The following is a 21,051-nucleotide window of genomic DNA, read 5'->3' as shown; positions in this document are numbered from 1 at the left end:
CATTCCTATTCTTTCTCAAAACCAATAATCCACTGTACAAAGCTTGGGAATTTGTGCTGACGCCAGTCTGAGAAAGTTTTAACTAACACACGTGTGGGGTTGCTATTTTGTTGCCCTCCCCTTTTTTAATAGGTGCACTTTTAAAGATGATTGTGTACATTCAGAGAACTCGGAAAACTGGCTGGATATTTCATCAGGAGCTAAAATGTGCCCCCAAATCCACATCTCTCAAAGAAGTAAAGATAAGGTAAGAGGAAAGGTTTTCATTTGCCTCCATTGTATTGTCTCGTTTTGCACAATTGATGCTAACTTCCTTCTGTGTGAAAAATACCTGTTAGCGAACAAATATGCTTGGTTCGGAGAGTCATTCACTTAATTAACTAATATTGAGAGCCTATCAGATGCCACGCACTCTGCAGGGTGCTAGGGATACAGCAGAGACCAAGACACACTGTGGACCTGTCCATGTGCCGTTAGTTACCCCGGGGAGCTACAGATGAACCTGAATAGTTGAATTTAAAGAAAAGATGGACTTTTGATGTAGTATGAAAACATATTGATTTAAAAAATAGAGAAAAAAGAAATTCAGACTCATGGTCAGTAAGATGCCTTAAATGTGGCTTAGTGTAGAATTTTGTTTTGTTTTATGATTCCTTTTCCTTATGTGGTCAGGCTTCTCCTGACAGCTATTTTATGAACGTGGCTTCAAGCACTGTTGGTAGAGTGGAAAGAAACCACTGTGGGCAGTGAATACTGTAAGTGGGGTCCCTCGGGAAAAAAGCCAGTGGGCTCCTGCCAAGGCCGAACTGCCAGTCAACCCTATCTCTGGATGAGAGAAAGGAAGAAATGAGTATATTCAAGCATTTTCTGATTCACATACTAACCGTCTCCTGTGGGAAGATGGAATTCCTGCCCTGCTATCTCAACGTGCTGTAAGGAGACTTTGTCTCCCTAATTATGGCTCTTGTATTATGAATGATTGTACAGAACCCCATCAGCAGCCAGTTGACCTCACTCTGTTTTATTTGAATGTCACATTAATAAGGAAATGGGCCATTTTCGTTTTTCTCTTATACTTTGCCATTTCAACTAGCAAGCACCATACCTTTTAAGATGATTTAACATTTAATAAAGGAGAGCCAGAGCATTTAATGAGCGATAAATAATAAAAGAATCAAGCTTTCAAGTCATAACTGGTCAGAACTCTCAAGGATTTAAAGTTTTTTGGTTGTTGTCACTTTCTATTGTCTTCCTTGGGGGAGGGGATGTAAAAAGAACTTTCAAAGCCTCATCCAAACAGGCCTGAGTCAAGAGTGAATAGATACTGTAAAAAAAGCACGCAGGCATATAAGCGTAGGCATGACCACAATTTTATTTCAGTCTGAAAAAATCGTTGGTGCTGATAGAGAATGAGAGAAAATACCATAATCCTTGAATCTACCCAGGACTCTGATAAGTGGTTAAGATTTTGCAAGATTTTTTTGTTTTGTCATTTTGAAAATTTTAAGGGTAACAATTCAGGTAAATATAGTGAGGGAATGTAACTTGTTCATTAAATAAAAAGTGCTGCTTATGCAATCTGCTTACCTCTCTTTGGGTTCACTCTTAGAAATTAACCACCATTTATATCTAGTCTGGATCATATAAAAACTGTTTACCACCCAAATAGCCACTACTGCTTCCCTCCCACCCTGAGTCCCTCTGCGGTTTACCCTAATCCCTCTCGTCTTCCCACACAACCATTACTCAATCTCTCCAGCTCATCATCAATCTCAAGATAAAGGAGATAAGGATTTAGTAATTTGAGTCAAACTAGCCTTTGAAACCAACTTTGGGCTGATTATTTTAACAGTGTTGATAGGACATTTGACTCCATCTCTTGGTCACAATGTTTCAAAAATATTTCCGTTCTGTGGTCGTTGATGACTTACCCGAAAGTCTCAGGTCTTTGTTTATTTATTTACTTATATTTATTCTTTTTAAAAATATATTTTTATTGATTTCAGAGAGGAAGAGAGAGGGAGGATGGGATAGAAACATTATGATGAAGAAAATCGTTGATTGGTTGCTTCCTGCACACCCCACTCTGGGGATGGAGCCTGCAACCTGAGCATGTGCCCTGACCAGGAATCGAACTGTAACCTCTTAGTTCATAGGTTGATGCTCAACCACTGAGCCACGCAGGTCAGGCAGATCTTTGTTTATTTAAATAATACCTGATCCCGACCTACAAAGAGGGCAGTCTATGGTTTTCCTCAATTCTACCCACTAGCTCTGTTCATAGTGTTGGTGAACTGCCCATCTTATACCTCATGGCATTGTGGTAACTTTCTAGGCACAGAAAACTCCCCTATAACGCAGAGACTCTGTTCCCAAGAAGCTTCATCTCTTTACACAAAACAATGAGAAGATAGTTTATTCTCATTCTCATGAAGAAACCGGCATTAAAAAGAAATAATTAGAGCAATCCAGGTTTCTTGGAGGGATTTCCATGAGGTTGAGTAAAAACAGCAAGATGCAGAAAAGTATGTTCTGATCAAGAAGTCCCTGTCTAAGTTTATGCGTATACGTCTCTTCATGGTTATTTGAGAAAAATATGGAAGAATTAATCTTAGTTTGGAAACACGGGCTCCCCTGATGGAATGCCTGATGGAGGAGTAAGGAATAGATAAGTAAAAAAACACAAACACAAAAAAGGATGAATGGCAGATCCTGTTCTCACACTATGTAAAATTATGTGTGTGTCTACTGATAAGGAGATTTTAACATGCAGTAAAAATGGCTTATACTGATAAAAACAAAAATGCCAGAATGAAGTATTTCCCACAAAGAGCATGGATTCTAAAAGAGAGTCACTAGAAACATTCTTTTACAAATTATAATGAAAACAAGGAATTTCACCATTACTGATTCAGTCAGCATCATTTTCAGTTCTGTCCAGTCCAGTAATACAAGAAACGAGTACTAGGAATAATTATTGGGCTGGAATAGACAAAAATACCATTGTTTGCCACTGTTAAGTGGTTGTATATCTGCAAAATCCAAACATATTAGCTTTTACCTGGTATAACTTTAAATTAGTAAAAGTAAAACAAAGTGTTAAGTGCTCAACAACCATTTAAATATCAATAGCCTTATTTACATGTGATGTAAAACAAACTGTTAATGTCCATTAATAAAAGGTCCCATTCATCAAAACAACAGAAATTCTGAGGTTTAATCTTATATGCCCTATATTTAAAATCATGTTTACTAGGAGATGCATGTTGAAGACAACTACCAAAAATAGTCATTTTGGCTTTATAACAACTTGTCTTGAGCATTTTTTTCTAATAGTAATTAGAATGTAGGGCAGTGAATTATTTATAATTCATAATAGGGAAACTTATCAATTAAAAGCATAAATAAAAATCAAAAACACACAAGGTATTTTCTTAGAAGATATGAAAAGCATCTTGAACATATCCAGACACATACTATGTTTCTTGGCGGGAAGATATAATAAAAATGTCACATCTTCCTCAATCTATTTTCTAGATTTTATGTAATCCCACTGAAAATTTGAATAGACTCTGTCTTAAAGTTAATATAAAATTCATCTGGAATAATATGAAATGGTTAAGAATATCCAAAATATATTTTGAAAAAAGATTATATATATATAATAATTCAGCCCATGATTCTGGTTTGAAAATAGGAATATACTTTTTACTCTATTCCATGAAACAGAGTAAAAAGCTGAGAAGTAGATGTAAAACTTTTAAAGATTAAATGCCATAAAATAAGAGGAAACACAATTATTTCATAAAAGGGACTGTGATAACTTACAATATAAAACAGTAATTTAATTCACATTTTACATTAAATATAAAAATAAAATTTAGATGCATGAGCTTGTCTTTATGGCAGGCCCGTTCCCCTGGGTCTCTCATAATGCCCCGTGCCAGAGCAAACTGTGGCCTTGAACCATTGCCCAGCTTCTGCCAGTAGGTTGCAGGCACTGAAATGGGTTACACAGTGGAAAAAAGAAAAATAATAATAATAAAAATAAATAAATAAAATGTAGGTTAATTAAGAAGTTCATGTGAAAAGCTGAAAGAAAATAGAACTGAGCATCAAATAATTGGGAAGTATAATTTTCTTAGCTTTGAAGCAATATAGTATGAAATAACAAAAAATACTCATAAACTTGACTTTTAAAATCTATACAACAAAAAATAAGAAGTAACTAAATCACATGCATTAGGAAAACATTTGCAATAAGTAAAATATTAATTGCAAGATATTAAAGCTAGGAAACATTAAAAAGAAATACATTAAGACACCAAAAGTAAGTGGGCAAAGTGTATATGCTCACAAGAAGAGGTTTAGAGAGTTAGCTATAGATATGGCAATATGTTCAACTTCACCAGCTCCCAAATAAATACAAATTAAAGTGATAATAAGATATGCTAACACCTAGTGTTGGCAATGCCAATTAGCACAATCTTTTTGGAAAGCAATTTGGCAGTATGTTTCAAAAGTCATAAATATATTCATTCTGTTGCAAGCAGCAATTCCAGGCTTAGGATTCTGAAGAAGTAACTTGAAAGAAGAAAACCCAGAAGCATACAGATGCTATTGCAGTAGCATTTATATAATTAGAAACCTAGAAATGATGGAATTGCTTGGCAATAAGGGGAACAGTTAAGTAAAATAAGGCATGTTGACCTAGTGGAATATTCCTTGACCCCCATGGACATTATCAGTTAATTGACACTGAAACTTTATCAGATCCTTTGTGTCTTCATTTTCTCTTTATCCACTGTAGTTCAAGAAAGAACTATCAACCTGCTAAGGATCTAAGGATTCCCATGTTGGGTTTATTAAGCCAAGGCTTCAGCTGTTTAACCATATTCATCTGGAACCCAAAACCACGCAAAAATACCTTCAACTTCCTGGCTAACCTCTCCTTCCACAGCACTTGAGAAAAACTTGCTTTTTCCTATTTTCAGATCACCCCAAACTGGCTTTTGCCCCACTGTTCTCTGGAAACTGTTCTCCCTGAGGTCACTGGTTGACTCCATGTAGCCATTTCAGTAGATGCCAGAAGTCCTCATCCTACCTGGCTGACTGGCCGTATTCTTGAAACCTTCTTTTTCGTTGCACGGCCTGTCCATGCTCTCTTTCTTCTCCTCGGCCATGCCTCAGCTTCCCTTGCTGGCTCCTTCTCTCCCTGACTCTAAATATTAGAGTTGTTTCAGGCCCAGTTTTGATTCTTCCTCTCTTCTGACTCTTTATTCACAGACAATCTTACCCACTCCCATAGCTTTATGTATCACCTATATGTTCATGCCTCCTTCATCTCAACCCCAGATAGTGTGTCCAAGCTCCAGGCCCATATCCCTTGATTATCACACACTAAACACATTCAAAATTGAAATCTTGAATTTTCTACCCAAAATTGGCCTCTTCCTCACTGTGTCTCATCTCAGTACATGGTACCTCTATCCATCCATTTGCTCACCCAAATCCTTCACATCCACATGCCCCATTTCCAATCCTGCTCTATGCTGCCTCTAAAGGGCATCTTGAATCTGTCCATTTCCACTGTACCATCATAGCCCCGGTTTCTGTCCTTTCTTACTGATCTCTTAATCCTGTGTGGCCCTAAAACTAGACTAGATTTAGTCTAGTGGACTTTTCTATCCTTCTACTAGACTATAAGCTCTTTGAGGATGAGGACTGTAGCTGTTCGGTTCACTAGAGTAGTCAGTACTTTGCACAGCTCTTGGCACATGTTAAGAGCTTGATAAATGTTTATGGAATAAATAAATGCAATGATTATAGTTACATTAAAACTATGTCTGTGAGAACTAGAAGGAAATGTGAAAAATTTAAAACAACTGGTAAAAATAGGATTTTAAAAAACTTTTCTTAGTAAAATATAGTTAAAATATATATTCATACAGGGTAATATGTGATGTGACTGTATTCTGAGATTGTGGTGCAGCTATAAACGCAGGGTTGAAGAAGGCAGGTGGATGAGAGGTCAGCCGTTTGTTGAAGATGAGCGAGTTGGTGGGAATGGCATGGAGTACCTTAGTAGCCTCAAGTCCCTAGAGATGGATGGACTTTGGTTCTTCCAGGTTGGACTGTAAGAATTTGCCTCCTCCCAGCATCATTCTATGGCGCAGAAACAGAATTCTGTGAAAATAGAAAGATGGGATTGACCCCCGGGCTAAGATAGATTTAGCTTATTAGAGGACAAAGGACAGCAGAATCCTAGGTGGCCACACAGAAAGTCTGGGCGGAGGTCAGAGCATAACAGAAAGTGGACCCTCCCAGGTTGTCTGGGATCAGAGCTCTTCAGCCTCAGGATAGGGTTTCCACTTCCCCTGCTCCAGCTTCCTAATGCCTAGCCCACCTTCCCATCACCACCCTTTTGTGCGCCTGGTACAAAGGGACCCTCCATCGGCGGCGTTCAATGACATTCACAGTTTTCTGCAATTCAGAGGCTGCAGGAGGACTGGCTGCCTTGTTTTTGTTAAGTCATTGGGGGGAGGTTGCTTTAGAGGCAATTTCGTGGTTTTATCTTTGTGACCCCTTGTGTAGCCACAGAATAGGCACCACCTCCAAATTTGGTCGTATGTTTCACCACAAACAAAACCTTAAATAATTTTAAAAGTAGATTTCACAGGCCATTGGGCTGACCCAATCCAAATGGTCCAGAGAATTCAGACATCTGAAGAGTTGGGATGTCCTTAAATATAAACTGATATTAGCAACCAGCAATAAGAAATACAGAGCTGACACCTGGAAAATCAATGTACACCCTCTTATTTGTTTGTTTGTTTGTTTGTTTTTTAATCCTCACCTGAGGATATGTTGTGTGTGTATGTGTTTTAATGATCTTAGAGACAGAGGAAGGGAGAGAGATAGAGAAACATCGATGGAAGAGAAACATCAATTGTTTGCCTCCCATACACACCCCAACTGGGGATCAAACCAACAACGTGGGTATGTGCCTGAGAATTGAACCCCCAACCTCTTGGTGAATGAGACAGTGCTCCAACCAACGGAGCCACCCAGCTAGGGAAAGGTACACTCCCTTAAATGAACCCTGGACCAAAGGGAAACAAATGAAAAAAAAATCATGTGTTTGGATGGTAATATTTAATATCATAAAGATATAAATTCTCCTAAAATTAATATATATATTTAGTATAATTCCAGTTCAATATCCTTACTCCCTTTGGACAAAATGATCTTAAACTTTATATGCAAGAATATTATCTAGGAAATGCTAAGAAAATTATAAAAATAAGGATATAAATATACTTATCATATAGTAAATATGTTTAAAGTCACAGTAGTAAAAACTTGATGAATTGGAATAGAATTAGCTCAGTAGATCACTGGAACAGAGCAGAGTTCAGAAAAAAGATTCTAAGTATATGGTCATCTAATATATGACAAAAATGGTATTTCAGTTCAGTTGAGCAAGTGAGTTTTTTGTTTTGGTTTGTAAATGGTTGCAACATAGCTGATTAACCATCTGGCTAAAACTAAGGTTGGACCCTATCTCATACTATATATAAAAATAAACTCCAGATGGATCAAAGATATAAGTTTTTAAAAATAAAATAATAAAGGTGGTGAGACAGTTTTATATTCACCTATAAGCAAGGGTTGAGGAAGAAAAACAGTCCAAGAATTGAATGTGTGATTCACAAAAGAGCAAACCTAATAGCCAATGAAACAGCTCTCTTTATGTCGGCAATCTGAGAAATTCTTCTATGGTGAGTCAAAGGGTGAGTTCACTTAAGATTCTGCAATGGATGGAAATGAGACAAAGACAGTGATTTGGCTCCTGGGTCATCTTCTTCCTCCCACAGACTACAGTGACATTAGTGGGAAGCATCTCTCCAAGACACTCGGGGTGCGTGGTGAGGAACGTGGACACTGGCAGGGAGTTCTGCAGAAGTGCGCCCAATGAGCCCTGCACCTGCAGCATGCTGACCGCAACATCCTACAAAGGTAAGTGGACATTGGTGCTTTTTATTAGAAAGTGAAGACGGCAAGAGAATCTCCTGAGTTCAATTGCCCAGGAAGCAAGTTAAAAGACAGAAAATCTCAATAGTCCAACGCTATAGACCTCTGCTCTACCTCCTCCATGACTGCAGGAGCCCACTGTCAGATGTGACTGAGGACGACAGAGGACAAGAAGTTGGCTAGGCAAGCAGAGTAAAGACAGAGACCATTGGGCTGACCCAATCCAAATGGTTCCAAGAATTCAGACATCTGAAGAGTTGGGATGACCTTGGTGAGAAGAGAGAATAGAGTGGCCAGTATTCTATTAACTTATGTTCCTTGCATTCGTTCATTCATTCGTTCATTCATACAAGAAGTATTTATTGAACAACTACTGTGTGCCAAGTACTGTGCTAGGTGCTAGGGATACAGTAACCAAAAGAAGACTGACCTGGTCCTTGGTCATGGCATGTATAGCCTATTGGGGTAGAAATAAGTAAACAGCTTGTTACAATGTTGTATGTAAGTACAATGGGAAGCACATGAAAAGGAAGTCTAACTGGACTTGCGGTGGCAGAGGGGACAAGGAAAGCTTCCTAGAAGATGAGTAGGTTTGAGCCAGACAAAGAGGAGGGGGAAGAGTATTCTAAGCAGAGACCCACTAATATAGAGAGAAAAAGCTTTGTTTAAGGAGCCAAAAGGGGTTCTGTGTAACTAAGGCAAATGGAGTAGGGACAGGTGGAAAGCAAAGTGATAAAAAATGGGTACCAAAGAAGGCACAAAGTAGTCATTTTCAATCAGTGGATTTTGTTGTTGTTGTATGAATGAATGAATGGCCTCAGGTGGAGAACGGGCTAGAAGAGGGAAGAGTGAGTTCTGAAAGATCAGATAGAAGGAAGGCTGTTGCAGTGGTCCAGGTGAGGTGGACAATGAGAGCTGAGACTGAGGCAGATGGGGATGGAGAGAGGATGGATTCCAGAGATGGTGATGAGTTACAGTAGACAGACTGAGAACTCATGAGTCCCTGTGGGTGAGAGAGAGACTGGTCCCTAGTCCCGTTAATCCCTAACTCCAGGGAAACATTCCCACCTGGGGAAACAACCTTTCTCGGGGAGGTGGCCCTGGTTAGAACACATAGCGCTAAGAAGGGGAGCAAACATATTAAGAACAGTATGCCATATACGCCAGGTCCCTTGGAACATATGCTAAGTAGAGCAGGTTTCTGGTGCAGTCTTCCTAGAAGGGGTGAGGTCATAATGGAGCTGATGCTCGTGGTGAGAGCTGGTGCTGCCTAATTAATCCTAAACCCCTCAAAAGGGAATCGAATGCACTGGCCAGAGCGCCAAGCTTAAAAAGTGCCTTTCAGCTACTGGGCTCATGGTGACTGTGTCTGAATTGCTTGAAAAACTATTTCAGTATTCCACACTTCTTTGCCCATACTATACAGCCTTGGGGATGTCCTTCTAGTTAATTTTGGGTATTAAAATGCAGATCTTGCTCACCTATAAAATATGCTTCTGAAGTTTTTGAGATTACCTTGTAAAGTTGCTGGTTGCTTTTAGAGCCTCCATCAATTGCACTCAACTCTTTGCCTTCCCTTTTTTTGAATGCCTTGCATATTCTGAGCAAGCAAACTCACTTCCTACCTCTTGCACTCAGCTAGCCAATGGCCATTCAAACCCTTGTCCATGGCCTAGAGTAACCTCACCCTTTTCACCAAATCCTGTTGCTCTTCTGCTTTGAAACATTGGGGAGAAAGTGTTCCAAACAGCTTTGCTGGATTCTGCTCTCACTGTCCCGGTCACTCTAGCACCCCGTGTTCTCTCACAGGTGCTAATGGACCTCAGAACATTCAGGGTGTTTCCTTGACTGTCATTGTTGTGGTTTTCACCTGAGCTATTTTATCTCTCCAGAATAACTGCAAATGCTTTATTTCCCCGTGATATCCCCAATTGTGATTTGTGCACAGTTGATACTCAGAAGAGTATGACTTTTGGGGTCTTCATCACTGGACACTTGTGGATTCCACGGACATGTATTTTCTCCGGGTGCCTCAGTGATGAACGTCCATGTGTTTGTTCTGCTGACACTTAGCAAGTGTCTGTTCAGATGCCTTTGCTGAGGAGTCCAGCCAGCCCTCAAGCATCCTGTCTCAGAACAGAGGATCACCATTTCGCACAGGCCTGCTCTATGTGCGCAGACTTGTATGAGGTGCTCTGGCTTTCAGAATGAGTTTGGTTGCTCTAGAGAAGCCACTGAAAGTCAGGATTTTCAGACTGTTGAAAACCACATACTGCTAAAATTTCAGTAAGAAAATTAGAGGTGCCAACAAAATTAGGCCAGCTTCTTATTCTGTCAAGTAAAGACTTTCATTTAAAAAATATCATCTACTCTCCCCATTCATTTATCAAAGGAAGAAGATATTCATACCAAAATGGGCGACAGTGGAAACATCAGAGTAGCACTAGTCCCTGTCCCAGCAGGATGTGAAGGGTGCCCAAACCTGACTGTCGATGATCATTATGTGAGGAGCATTCCAAACCACAGATTCCAGCCATCCCCCAGGCCCGCTCAGTCAGAATAGCTAGAAGCATGGCTCTGGAATCTGCATTTCCATCAGTTTCTCAAGTGACTCTGACAGCCAGCTGGGTGGGGAAGCATCTCGGACCAGGTACCATGTACATTAAAGAGGCACAGGAAATAGGACCTTTTTCTAACGCAGCGTTAGCACAGCGTTTATCTTCCTGACTTTTTTTTTTTTTTTTTGAGGTTTTCTAACCAATGGGTAGGTTTTCAAATGTTTGATAAGAAAGCTTGCATCTCAGATTTGGCAACAGTTGACTCCAAGATCATGGCAGCTGCTGGGAGCCAGGTTTTAGAGTTTGTTAGGTAAACATTGTAGTACAGACTTTTCTGAAGGTGCAGGCTTTCCTCGCTCACATTCTGATTCTCATGTTCTAGGCACTTCTTGCTCAGTGACTTGTTTTATTCTGATGCCGTGGCCAATTACAAGTTGAGATACTGATCCCGGGGAGAATATGAGATGTAAATGGGCTGGAAAATGGCTTCTTCCTAGTGATTATCCACGGGAGGCCTGCACGCGAGGTGGGCCCCGCTCTGTTTGGAGCTTGTGCTGTGCGCTCTGGCTGCCTGGCGTGAAGGGCCCATGGGAAAGAACCTCATACTGATCGAAATGTGAGCCAGCAGCTGGCATCCCCCGCCCCCATATGCAAAGGAGGCAAAAATATTTATGTTTTGCATGTACAGCTTTGCTGGATGATAGCAGGACTCCACGGTAAATGACTTTCTTTTCCCCCTTTGCTCCAGATGTTTTAGTTGTCGACGTGACGTTCTCCTTTGGTTCTTGGCATTTATCAAAAAGATTCAACTTTACCAACTGCTCGTCATTAAGAGAGTAAGATTTTATTTGAAATCTAAATATCCTCTCATTGGCTGTAATTTATTTATTTGCTTTACTCCTCAACTTCCTAAAGAACTCTTTTGTGGAGTAGAACTTTCCAAAGTGCCTTTTGGAGCGTGGCCTAACGGGAGCTGGGAGGGCCCTGAGCTAGGGAGGGAGCTCGTTCCGCCCTAAGCCAGGGGGCGGCTAAGGAGCACACAGCTGTGCTGGAGGGTTTCTGCCAAGAGGAACCCAGAGGAGGCCTGGAAGTAAGTACAGTCGAAGGGGTGCTGCCAGCTTCTCCCCTGATCAGAAGGGCTTTGGGAACTCGAGTCCAGAGAGAGTGGGAGCATGAGATAAGGGGAAGTCACACTCAAGGAGAAGGAGCAGATGAAGTCTGTTTCCTCAGAGAACATGTTAAACCCATAAACACAGACAACAGTATGGTGGTTACCAGAGGGAAGAGGGTGGGAAAGGATAAGTAGGATAAAGGGGGTCAAATAGATGATGACAGAGGGAAACTAGACTTTGGGTAGTGAGCACACAGTGCAATATGCAGTTGATTATCATAAACCTGTACACTTGAAACTTACATAATGCTCTTAACCAATGTTGCCCTAATAAATTTAATTTAAAAAAGAATGCTAATTCTGCCCCCACCTTTTTTTTCTTTTTTAAATATGTTTTTATTCATTTTTTAGAGAAAGAGGAAGGGAGAGAGAGATATATAGAAACATCAATGAGAGAGAAACATTGATCCGCTGCCCTCTACACATCCCCCACTGGGGATCAAGCCCGCAACCCCTGGCATGTGCCCTGATCAGGAATCAAACCCATGACCTCTTGCTTCATGGGTCAAAGCTCAAGCACTGAGCTATACGGCTGAGCTGCTTTTTTAAAAAACACATTTGGCCCTGTTGAGCTACACAATCCCCTGAGTTAGGGCCAGCCACGCCTCACTCTTAGCTTCTAAAGCAGAGAGGACAGAGGAAATTTGTTTCTCAGATTCCTGATTTTCCAGTTGGAAGATGGGGTGGAGGTTCCCATGGAAACAATGGGAAGCTCTATTATTAGTGATTCTATAGTTCATTCAGTGGTTTGATTGACCAGCTATGTGAGTACCAAATGTGAGCTTCTTTGGCCCGGCCTGGGAACCATTGTTTCTTTGAGGAAAATGAATTCAAACTTGAAGCTGAGTTGGGAGGCCGCTCTACAGCTATTAGGACAGAGGCACCAGGAACTTATCTTTACCCTTGCAGGGCTGAGTTCAGTTATCTCTAATAAACAGAATGAATTTAGACGGAAAAGAGCCAAACTTAATACAGAAAGCCTCAGAAGTCCATGAAAATAGGAGAAAAGGGGGAGAGTTAAATAGAATTTTATGGCTCAAAGGGAGCTGAAACATAAAGCAGCTCTCCACCCCTGCGTGGAGGCCAGACAAAGCAGTGACTTGCTTCATCTCCCACAGCCAGTGATTCACAACCAGACCTCAGACCCACAGCTCCCAGAGGGTGATGCTCTTTCCCGAGGGAAGCAGAGTACCGCAGTCACTCCTGGGGCGGAGGATGGGAATGCAAATCGCAGACCTGCCCACAAGCCCTCAGATAAACAGAGTCTGGGTCTTCTTCTCCCACTGAAATGGCAGTTGCTATGGGTCAGAATCTCAGAATGCTTTGGCGTTTCTCGAACATATAAAACGAGAATGGTGTCCCCTTTCCCTGTGCTAGTCCTCTCACTGTCCCCGGCCTTCCTGTGGCCTCCTGTTTCCAGAACAACCTCTGTTTGTATATTTGTTGTTCTCTAACTCTGATTATCCTGTAAGTGCTTTTCAGGCCCTCCGCTGTTATCCATGCATGATAGGCTATTTGATTAGTAGACACAATTCTTCCTCAATTTAATTAAAAAGCAAACACTGGCATCCCATTCCCTCTGGGCAGTTGGTGGTGTTACTGCTGAGATGGGAAGGGTGAGGGTGGGAGGGGGGAGACCAGCCTCCAGAGGGGAATTTACCTGAGGGTAGACAAATAGCAGAAGTAGATTCAGAAACAGATTCAGTGGGTTCCTGTTATCTACCTGTGCAGCCGGTGACCCAGCTTCAGGTTGCCATGGTAACCCTCCTGTGGGTGTGAAGACAGTCAATCAGTCAAAGATCCCCCAGGGCAGGTCCACCAAGTCAGTGCCCTGGCCCCAGCCCCACAAGACTGCCCTCTCCGCTCTCCCCTGGGGTTCATCAGTCTGTCTAGGGATTTTTTCTCCTTTTACATAAATCCTCCCATGCCACATCACAGAGGGAAATTCTAGGCTATGAAGATTTTCCAAAAAATGTAAGAATTAAGTTGGTTTTCTATATGGCCAGATGCCCAGCGTGTATTGGAACTGGCTGTGCTTGGTGTAAAAGTGAGAGAAAGTGTATCCACCCCTTCACGGCCTGCAGCCCTTCTGATTACTACAGAAACCAGGTAAAGTGACATTTTTGGTATTTCAGGGTTTAACCAAAAATAAATGTTGGTAACCGCCCCGCCTGTCTTTTGTGTTTCTTTTAAACTCTGAACTTCCCTCCTATTTGGATGTTGAAGGATGTGCTTCATTTCAGGAACCTTGTCAAGTTGCTGTTGAGAAGCCGGCACCATCCAAGGCAGCAGGAGGAGGCGGGTTCGAGGGGAATAAGACGAACAGAAGCAACCAGGGCAGGCAGGTCAGGCTCTGTTTTTCTGTTGATAATGGGAAAATCCCCCTTTAAGTGACCATAACAACTACCACTTTGGGTTCCTTTTTTAAAAATTCCCTTTTTTACTTTATACCAAAATTCCCTTTTTTACCTTTGGTTTTAAACCAAGTTTCATTTAATTGGCTCAGTACATCAAAGACTGCACATTCACATAAAAGAAATTAAAATTCTGTAACTGTGAAAAATGTTGTCCTGGGAGGAGTAAAATTTTAAAGGTGATTTTGTGGCTCACTTGGGGAGAGTTAGGAGGAAGTAAAACACACAGCACTGAGGGGATTTCAGTTCGAACCACATATTATGATCGCATTTCTGGGGATTATGTGCAAGGGAGAGCATGCAAAATAGACACACTAAACACATTCCAATTGCTTTTCTTTACTTTGTAGAGACAATCTAACCAGTAGTTAATAATTCCAAAACGAAGAGTTATTTCTATATAATGTATCTACCTTTCTCTCCACTTCTCAAAAATGATTATTCTCCATGAAATTTCATTGGAAATTCCTCTTATTCACCAAGATCAACTAAGACACATATTTGAAAAGAGGAGGTGACAATATAAGCATTTTCAGGCAGATACTGGGGCTGTGCTTTGAGAACAGAGAAATGCTGACTTCCTTCAGTGGACAGAAGTTAATTGAGCATCTACTATGTGGTGAAAAACAAAAGGGCAAGTTCTTATTCTCATTAACCTTGGGGTCTAGTAGGAGGTCCGCAGGCCGACGCTCTATCCACTGAGCCAAACCGGTTTCGGCTGAACAACTTTTTTTTTAAAGGCTCAGTTTTCTACTCCAAGACTCATCTGTGGTTTTGATTTATCCAATTGCTGCTCTTTAAGGTCAAGTGCCAATATAAATAAGTAGCACATTTTTAATCACTACCGAAAAGTTGACAGTAACTTTAGGTAAATTAAGTAACAGGCAAAGGGAATGTGAATGAAAATGGATTATGAAGTTAATTAAAAGCATTACAAAAGCTTGGTGTGCCAATATTTCAGACTTTAAAAGTCTTTGAGGTCTTAATAATTGATGGGCTTGTTAAGTGAGGGACCTTTCTCTTCCCATTGATTTATAAAACTAAGGCATAGTTACAGGAACTGGGATCAAGGAGGCAGTGACTTTTTTAAAAAGTTAAATTTTTCTTTGTTTCTGTTTTTTAAATTTTGGTGAAATACACATAGAATAAAATTTACCATCTCTACCATCTTTTATATGTGTACACTATTGTGTAACCATCACCACCATCCATTGCCAGAACACATTTCATCTTACAAAACTGAAACTCTATACACATTAAACAATAACTCCCCATTTTGCCTTCTACTCAGACCCTGGCAACCACCATTCTACTTTCTGTCTCTAAGATAGATTACCCTAGGTACCATATAAAAGTGGGATCATACAAGATTTGCCTTCTTGTGACTGGCTTGTTTCACTTAACATAGTGTCCTCAAAGTTCATGCATTTTGTAGCATGTTCAGAATTTATTTCCTTCTGAAGACTGAATAATATTCCATTGTGTGGATAGATCCCATTTTGCTTCTCCATTCATCTGTTGATGGACATTTGGGTTGCTTCCATCGTTTTGGTATGTCGTTTGTGTTTTTTGTTGTTGTAGGAGTTTGTTATATATCCCAGATATCAATCCCCGACCAGGTATGTGACTTGCAAATATTTTTTCACATTCTGTAGGTTGCCTTTTCATTCTTTTGACTATGTCTTTTACACAGAAGTTTTTAATGTAATGATAAAGTCCAGTTTACAGATTTTTATCTTGTTGCCTGTCCTTTGGATATTGTACCCAAGAAATCATTGCCAAATCCAGTTTTATTACACTTTTCCTCCACATTTTCTTTTATGAGTTTTATAGTTTTAATTCTTAGACTTAAGGCTTTGGTCCATTTTGAGTTAATTTTTGTATGTGGTATCAGGAAAGGGCCCAGCTCCATTCTTTTGCAGGTGGATATCCAGTTTTCCCAGCACCATTTGTTGAAAAGACTGTTCGTTTCCCACTGAATAATCTTGCCTCCCTGTTGAAAATAATTTGACTATATATGTGAGGATTTATTTCTGGATCTAATCCATTGGTATATATGTCTGTCTTTATAGCCATAATACACTGTTTTGGTTACGGTAACTTTGTGATAAGTTTTAAAACCAGAAAGTGTGAATCCTTCAACTTTGTTCTTTTTCAAGATTGTTTTGGAAAAAAAATTCAACTGTTTTTGGAGATAATTGTCGATTCACATATTGTTATAAGAAAACAATACAGAGAGATCTCATATATCTTTTGCCCAGTTTCCTCCAATAGTAACCAACATCTTGCAAAACTATAGCACAACCTCACAGGTAGGATATTGACAGTGACAACAGTCAAGACAACAAAGCAGCCCTGTCACCCCATGTTGCCCATATACAGCCATATGCATTTCCCTCCACCCGCCCACTCCCCAACTCTGACCCAGGCAACCACTGATCTGTTCCCAGTTTCCATGATTTTATCATATTATAAATGGAATCACCCAGATGTACACTACTGGGTTAGGCATTTTTAACTCAATGTAATTCTCTGGAAATTTATCCGAGTTCCTTTATGTATCAATAGTTTGGTCCATTTCATTGCTGAGTAATGGTCCAGGCAATGGCTTTTTAAATTTCTTTTATTTTAAAGGGGAAAAACTAAAGTCACTGACTCCTGGTTTCTTGTACTGTCTTCCTGTATATGTTGACCTTTGATGCTGTATGGTTAAAATTACTGGGCTCACTAGAGAGCAGGAGGAGGCTGGAGATAAACAAAGCCCAGCCCCATCATCTGTGCTTCTCCATGGGTGCTTCTTAGTTTGGGGAGAGGCAGTTTGTTGATACTGAAATGTGTTGTCTTTAAATATATGACTCAGCACATCTCAATTTTGGTTGATAGAGAACAGAGTTATTTGTCACAGGAAGAATTTCTCATGTTCCATGAAACACTGCTGCCTTTCACTATTGTGTGGAATGGGAAAATTCAGATTTCTGATTTGGGTCCCCATGTTGGCCTGAGTACTCTCTTCCCATTAGAAAAGCCTTCGAGAGCTTTCCGTCAAGGTACCTTCCCACATCACCTATCTACTGAGCGCTCAGCACTGTGCCAGGCACTGGGGACATGCAACGTGACTGTTGCAGACACGGGCTTAAGCTTCATGATGCTGAGCTTGGGTTGGTTCTTCCCACAAGTATTTATGGAGCACCTGTTAGATGCCATTTTACTGAACTCCATGGATGCAATGAGGAGATCACGAATGAATCAGGGACCTCTCTTGCCATCAGGCTCATGAATCTCATACTTGAATACATAAGTAAGAGTACAAGATAGGAAATGTTAACATGGATGGGAAAGTACCAGAAAGTATACAACCCAGAGAGTTTCTCTGTGCCTCAGGCCTTATCTTAGTCATCCCTGTTTATGTGAACCCAGTGCCTGGCAGTTAAAAACACTTAATGGGTGTGGTTCATTAAGTCTTTGATTGATGGGTAGGTTGATTGACAGAGATGCCATTTCAGCTGACCTTTGAGAGACAAGAAGCATCCAAACACATGGAGACTAAGGAGTAGGTGTTCTAAGCAGAGGGACTAGTATAAGCAAAGGCATGGCAGGGGTGACAGAAAATTCTGGGTTACCCCTTCTAGGAAACCCCAAGTGACTCAATTTGGCTGGAGCAGAAGGTTGCAGGAAAATATGGGTTTGGAATGCCCCTGGAGCCTGCATCTACAGGGCCTTCCACCAGGCCTAGGAGTTTTCACTCTGTTCCTCAAAGGCATTAGAATGCTCCTGAGATTTATGTTAGTCTTATATGCCCATAGTTCTGATTCATGAGATCTTTTTTTTTTTTTTAGCATATGAATTTGCTCATCCCAGGACATGATACTTAGGAGATAGGGTTTCTGGTTCAATCCCAGTTTGGGCCTGTTGCCCAACCCTGTACTCTGGCCTAAGGATAAGTGCTGTCATTTACCAGGGACTGGATTAAGGAAAAGCATCGCCAACATAGGAAAACGGGCTCAAAACCCAGTGTCTGACCTTTGGCTGAGAAGTGCTTTCAGAGGCGGTTGGCCCTGTCACCCTGCCCCACCCTCTTTTCCTTCCTTTTCTTAACCATCTTCTATCTAGTGCCTCTGCCTGCTGAGAGAAGAGTGGCTGCTTTCTTTCCTGTTCTCAAGGGAGGTTGTGAAGATCTGTGATAATGATATTGTTCTAATATTTGTTGTTCTTGATGATAGGCTTATCGCCAAAGTGCAGAAATAAACCATACACAGCCATGTTTCCTCTAGAGGAATTTACATTCAAACTATTCCTTTCTTTCTCTTCCTCCATCACTTTTGAATATGCATTTTAATTTCTCATACGTGATAAGGACCTTGCCTTTAAAAGTGAAATTAACTTTAATATGTACCTTGTTGAGTCTGTGGGCTCACCACTGTACTGGGTGCTGTGGGATTCACTGCCAATTGTTCATTCATTCACTCATGCGTTCAAATTACGTTTATTGAACACCTACTTTGTGCTAGACAGGCAGGCAAAGTGTGCACCCTCATGGAGCTTGCGTTGTAAAACTTACAATATTTTGGAGGAAGTAAGATTCATTTCAGGCAACAGGTGAGTGTGCATAAGAGAAAAGGATGGAAGTAGGAATGTCAGAACGTACTGCACTGAGTAGTGATAGCTGATGCTAGTGGAACCTATGCTGTATCCGCAGCCCCGAGTATCTCTTTATGTCAGCCTCACGATGTACCAATTTTGCCCATTTTATAGACGAGGACATTTTACAGAGGGTGAGTAGGAAGTAAACGACAGGCAAGAAACTTGAACCAAGGCAGTCTAATGGCAGAGCCCACAGTTTTGGCCACTACTCTACATTGTATGACCTTAGATGAAAATAAACGAATGGTAAACCGAGTGGTATTGATGATAAAAATCAACCTGGAAGGGAGGAAACTAATACTAGCTTCTCTTGCCCTAACCAGTTTGGCTCAGTGGATAGAGCGTCGGCCTGCGGAATCAAGGGTACCAGGTTCGATTCTGGTCAAGGGCATGTACCTTGGTTGCGGGCACATCCCCAGTAAGGGGTGTGCAGGAGGCAGCTGATCGATGTTTCTCTCTCATCAATGTTTCTAACTCTCTATCCCTCTCCTCTCCCTTCCACTCTGTAAAAAAAGAATAAAATATATTTTTTAAAAAATACTAGCTTCTCTTGGCATTTGGCTGCCAAGCCTGCCCCATCTGTGCCGCAGACAGGTGGGACAAAGACATCCAGCCTGGGCAGGCTGTGAGGGGAGCGTGTTAGTATCGAGCCTCCGGAGGAGACGGGTAGGTTGGGTGATGGAGTCAGACCCAGGCAAAGCCGGCATCTTCTCTAACACAGAAGGGAAACTGAGGCCCTTAGGAGAGTGGAGCAGCAAGAGTCTCATGCCAAAGTGAAACCCAGCAGAAGGGTGGATCCTGAGTGGCTGGGTTCAATCCGCAACAAGGGGTCCCTGCTAGAGAGGGAGAGCTGCCCTCCCTGGTCATGGAGTCCTGGTCGGCCAGTCCAATCGGCCAGTCCGGTTCTGAGGTGCCACACCAGGAAGGCTCAGTGACAGAGGGTAGCAGCTTTATGGAGTGGCCTTGGCAGCCCCACCCTGGGCCATGGCAGCCTTACCTTAGAGTCCCCAGGTCAGAGAAGTGAGCCTTGATCTCTCAGCATGGGGCTGTTGTCCATCGCCTTGTCCCTGGAGGTTGCAGGCCTACCTCAGTCAGCATTCTAGCTCTTGCCCGTTCCCGGGACCAACTGGAGTTACATCTCAAGTTTCTGAGGTCTGTACCAGGGGCCCAAGCCTCAAATGGATAACCTTTTTGATCCATTTAGTTCTCTAATTTTTCTTTGGTGGGATTGTATTTTCTTCCCATCTCTCACCTCCTTTTACACTTTACCGTCTCCACTGCTGGTTGCCACTCTTCTCAATCTGTACATTTCATTAATATATTACTCTGTCCTGCTCAGTCATTAATAAAGACGTTAAATAATTCTGAACCAAATCCTCACCCCTGTAGAGCCCTACAGGAGGCTTTCCTTTAATTAGTTATGCTACCTTTCATCTCTCTAAGGTCCTTTGGTTTCAGATTTCCAGCTGGGTTTGAATCCACGTGACTTTCATCCAGTCCTGTTTGAACTAATTTCATGAGTGAAAATCTGAGAGACATTTTACTGAATGTTGATTCAGGTCCAGGCCCACAGAGAGCTTTGCTATATTCAGATTCTTTTTAACAGATTAATAGAGAACAAGTTGGCCTTAATAAACTGAGCCTTCCTAATGTATCTCTTTCTAATATTCTTTTCAATCCTAGCAGTGTCCTCTCCATTAATGTCATGGCAGTTTGAATTGTGTTGACGTCAGACTTCATAAAAGGTACTCTTTCTGTCAGGAGTAATCCTCTTAGCCTTTTCAAAGATGACTATTTCTTAGTGGTGTTCTATTTCCAATAACTTAAACGACTTTGTTTTTTAAAAAATACAACTACTTGGGTATTCTGTAATCGCCTAGTTAACCCGTTTCTGATGTGCTTTCTTGTACAAAACAGGGAGTTATTTAAGCAACCAGAGCTCATACTGTTTTATTATATAACAAAAATTTGTGCACTTGGGGGGCATCCCTCAGCCCAACCTGCCCCCTCTAACAGTCTGGGAGCCCTCACAGGATGTCCTACTGATGTCCCTGTGAGGAGCGGGCCTAAGCCGCAGTCTGGCCTCCCTCTGTGGAAGGCAACTGGCCAATCAGGTATATAGATACTTTCTGAAGGCAGCACAGACTCCTTCCTTATTTCTTTCCTCTGTGGTTGGAGAATAGGGGACTAAAAGGTGGAGACAGAACTGTGGCTGGGCCTGGGGCTCTTGTAC

General features: G+C 41.4%; 1 protein-coding gene across 1 annotated transcript in view; it reads left to right on the top strand.

The window, feature by feature from the left end:
* PLXNC1 (plexin C1) overlaps positions 1–21,051 on the top strand; it is a gene marked incomplete at its 5' end in the record, with an annotated part of 169,094 nt that overhangs the window by 70,019 nt on the left and 78,024 nt on the right. Inside the window, 5 exon segments of the mRNA XM_015564527.1 lie at positions 133–247; positions 7,878–8,019; positions 11,341–11,428; positions 13,770–13,872; positions 14,007–14,108. Of these exon segments, the coding sequence (XP_015420013.1) occupies positions 133–247; positions 7,878–8,019; positions 11,341–11,428; positions 13,770–13,872; positions 14,007–14,108 (550 nt within the window).

Source organism: Myotis davidii, unplaced genomic scaffold (genome assembly GCF_000327345.1).
Source record: "Myotis davidii unplaced genomic scaffold, ASM32734v1 scaffold581, whole genome shotgun sequence".
Classification (NCBI taxonomy): Eukaryota; Metazoa; Chordata; class Mammalia; order Chiroptera; family Vespertilionidae; genus Myotis; species Myotis davidii.
Note: the sequence above shows the minus strand (reverse complement) of the source record. Positions and strands in the feature narration are given on the sequence as shown.